We start from the raw sequence: 954 nt of genomic DNA, 5'->3' as shown, positions 1-954 counted from the left end.
TGTCACCGGGGCGGCCTCTGTGAGGACCTGGTCGACGGCTTCCGCTGCCACTGCCCCAGGGGCTCCTCCGGGCTGCTCTGCGAGGTGAGGCTGTGCAGGGTCGGCCCCACAGCTCCCGACTCCGCTCTGGGCCCGGAGTCCTGGGAGGCGCAGGGCCCAGGTCAGGCTCCTGTCGCCCTGAACCCTCCTACTCCCTGGCTGCGGTGGGGACGGGCAAGTGTCCGAGATGGTAGGAGTGTGGCCAGCCTGAGGGCCCAGGCGGGCGAGGGCGGACACTGTCATGGTGGGTGTGGGGAACAGGACCCCTCCCAGGACTGCAGCGGGTCCACTCGGCACCCTGGGCTTTGTGCTGCGCCCCCAGGCCTTCCTGGGGTTGGCAGCAGGGGCTGGCTGTGTGGGCTGAGAGCGCCTGGCAGCTCAAGGCTCGGGGTAGGCCTGCGACCCGGGCTGGACGAGGTGTGCGGTGGGCACCGCCTAGGCTGAGCAGGTCCCAGCCTGGGACTCCCAGGCCCGGCTGTGTCCCCAGGCGGGGGGCTCTCACTGCCCCTTCCTGGCCTGCAGGTGGACGTCGACTTCTGTGAGCCGAGCCCCTGCCAGAACGGTGCTCGCTGCTACGGTCTGGAGGCCGACTACTACTGCGCCTGCCCTGAGGACTTTGGTGGCAAGAACTGCTCTGTGCCCAGGGAGCTGTGCCCTGGAGGGGCCTGCAGAGGTGTGCGCTGCAACTGGGAGGGGTTGGAGCCCAGCTGGGATGGGCTGGGTCTGACCCCTGCCCACCTGTCTGCCACAGTGATTGACAGCTGCGGGCTCGAGGCGGGGTCCAGGGTGCCCAGTGCAGCGCCCTCTGGCGTGTGCGGTCCCCACGGGCGTTGTGTCAGCCAGCCTGGGGGCAACTTCTCCTGTGTCTGCGACAGTGGCTTCACCGGAGCCTACTGCCATGAGAGTGAGTGGGTG

General features: G+C 69.4%; 1 protein-coding gene across 1 annotated transcript in view; it reads left to right on the top strand.

Annotated features, from left to right (window-relative positions):
• The window catches only part of JAG2 (jagged canonical Notch ligand 2), a gene marked incomplete at its 5' end in the record, with an annotated part of 21,703 nt that overhangs the window by 12,579 nt on the left and 8,170 nt on the right, over nucleotides 1–954 (top strand). Inside the window, 3 exons of the mRNA XM_027776404.1 lie at nucleotides 2–84; nucleotides 562–712; nucleotides 791–943. Of these exons, the coding sequence (XP_027632205.1) occupies nucleotides 2–84; nucleotides 562–712; nucleotides 791–943 (387 nt within the window). The remainder of the gene's footprint in view (nucleotide 1; nucleotides 85–561; nucleotides 713–790; nucleotides 944–954) is intronic.

This window comes from Tupaia chinensis, unplaced genomic scaffold, assembly GCF_000334495.1.
Source record: "Tupaia chinensis unplaced genomic scaffold, TupChi_1.0 Scaffold000671_2, whole genome shotgun sequence".
Classification (NCBI taxonomy): domain Eukaryota; kingdom Metazoa; phylum Chordata; class Mammalia; order Scandentia; family Tupaiidae; genus Tupaia; species Tupaia belangeri.
Note: the sequence above shows the minus strand (reverse complement) of the source record. Positions and strands in the feature narration are given on the sequence as shown.